General features: G+C 58.6%; 1 protein-coding gene across 1 annotated transcript; it reads left to right on the top strand.

The window, feature by feature from the left end:
• Positions 1-560: 560 nt before the first annotated feature.
• Positions 561-1,788, top strand: AGRP (agouti related neuropeptide). The gene is made up of 4 exons (XM_010355103.1): positions 561-856; positions 972-1,104; positions 1,264-1,349; positions 1,541-1,788. Exons 2-4 carry the CDS (start codon positions 975-977, stop codon positions 1,721-1,723), a joined length of 399 nt encoding a protein of 132 aa, XP_010353405.1. The 5' UTR covers positions 561-856; positions 972-974; the 3' UTR covers positions 1,724-1,788.

Genomic DNA, 1,788 nt, shown 5'->3' with positions numbered 1-1,788 from the left:
CGGGTCCTGTATGTCCTGCCATCTCCACAAAAGGGCAGTCCTCACCCCAGCCTTGTGCTGATGAGACCAGGCATAGATAGTACTGACAACGCAGGGCGGAAGGGAGCAGCCATTAACGCTAATGAGGCAGGCGGCCTGAAAGCTTTGTACTCTGCAGTGGCTCGCCCACCCAGAGAACAGTTCGTTCTGTTTCCTTGGCTTCCAGGAACCCCAGGCAGAAAGGGGTTTGGGGACAGGAGCAGGAGTGGGGGTCTTGGAAAGACCTGGAGGGAGAAAGGGACGGGAGGACCAGAAATGCAGTCAGGAGGGCCTGGGATTGGTTAGGTGGGGTTTTCCCTCCCCATTCCCTCCAAAGAAACCCAGGATCTGGTTCTGCACCTACCCCTGCCCAACAGTGGCCATTGGCCCATCACCCTCTCCAATGTCCTTGACCTGAATTCTTAGAAGCACAGGAAACAACATGCCACATAGGAGTTGAGTAAGCATCTCTGGGGCCACAAATTAAATTAAGCTTTCCGGGCCGCCTGCCTTGTTATTGCTAATGGCTCCGGCCTTGCTTGGCTCCTAGGTCCCTGTCCCATGGACATTTGGGGACCCTGGGCACCCTCTCTTGCTCCCAAATTGTAATTGGCTCCTGGAAACCTCACCCTAAATTGGAGATAGGCACCCCTCTTGTAGAACAAAAGGCTCAGGTTCAGGGAGTGAGGGCCTGAACTGTGCCCCCACCCTCCAGGAAGGGCCCTTCACAGCCTGGCTGCAGGGATCAGTCACGTGTGGCCCTTTATTAGGCCCTGCCATATAAGCCGAGGGCACGGGGTGGCCAGGAACTCTCTAGGCAAGAATCCCGGAGGCAGAGGTGAGTCGTCAGGTTGGGCAGGGACTCCTGCTCTCTGTGGGGTCTCTATCTGGGCACTTAGAGGGGACCCCAAGGATTAGGAGGGACTAAGTGGTGCGTCTTCCTGCTGAGCCAGGCCATGCTGACCGCAGCGCTGCTGAGCTGTGCCCTGCTGCTGGCACTGCCTGCCACGCAAGGAGCCCAGATGGGGTTGGCCCCCCTGGAGGGCATCAGAAGGCCTGACCAGGCCCTGTTCCCAGAGCTCCCAGGTCAGTGTGAGCAAGGGTGGGACTGGGTGGGGACTGAATACCCTCTGGCCACAAATTGTCTCCCCTAGCATAAACCCTCTTTCTCCCTTCCCAAACCCTCCCATGGGAGGTGGGTGCTTTGTGCATGGGGGGTTCCTGCCCTCACATTCTCTGCCCCAGGCCTGGGCCTGCGGGCCCCACTGAAGAAGACAACTGCAGAACTGGCAGAAGAGGATCTGTTGCGGGAGGCTCAGGCCTTGGCAGAGGTAACTGCTCAGGGAAAAGGGTAAGGTGGTGGCCCTTGGGAGGGGGCATTGGGTATTAGCTTCTCTCCCCAGCTCCCCAGCTCCACCTCTCCCCATGCTCCATTGCCATCCTGCACAGGTTGGGACAGGTAAGGTCCCTGGACCTGTAGTTAGAGGTCTGCGCCCACATTCCTGGTTCCCCACACCCACAGGTACTAGACTCACAGGACCGCGAGCCCCGCTCCTCACGTCGCTGTGTAAGGCTGCATGAGTCCTGCCTGGGACAGCAGGTGCCTTGCTGTGACCCCTGTGCCACATGCTACTGCCGCTTCTTCAATGCCTTCTGCTACTGCCGCAAGCTGGGTACTGCCATGAACCCCTGCAGCCGCACCTAGCTGGCCAACGTCAGGGTCAGGGCTAGCGTAGGGGCAAGCAAATGCGAATAAAGGATGGGACCAAC

This window comes from Rhinopithecus roxellana, chromosome 20 (assembly GCF_007565055.1).
Source record: "Rhinopithecus roxellana isolate Shanxi Qingling chromosome 20, ASM756505v1, whole genome shotgun sequence".
Taxonomy (NCBI): Eukaryota; Metazoa; Chordata; class Mammalia; order Primates; family Cercopithecidae; genus Rhinopithecus; species Rhinopithecus roxellana.
The sequence above is the reverse complement of the archived record's forward strand: the minus strand, read 5'-3'. Positions and strand labels throughout refer to the sequence as shown.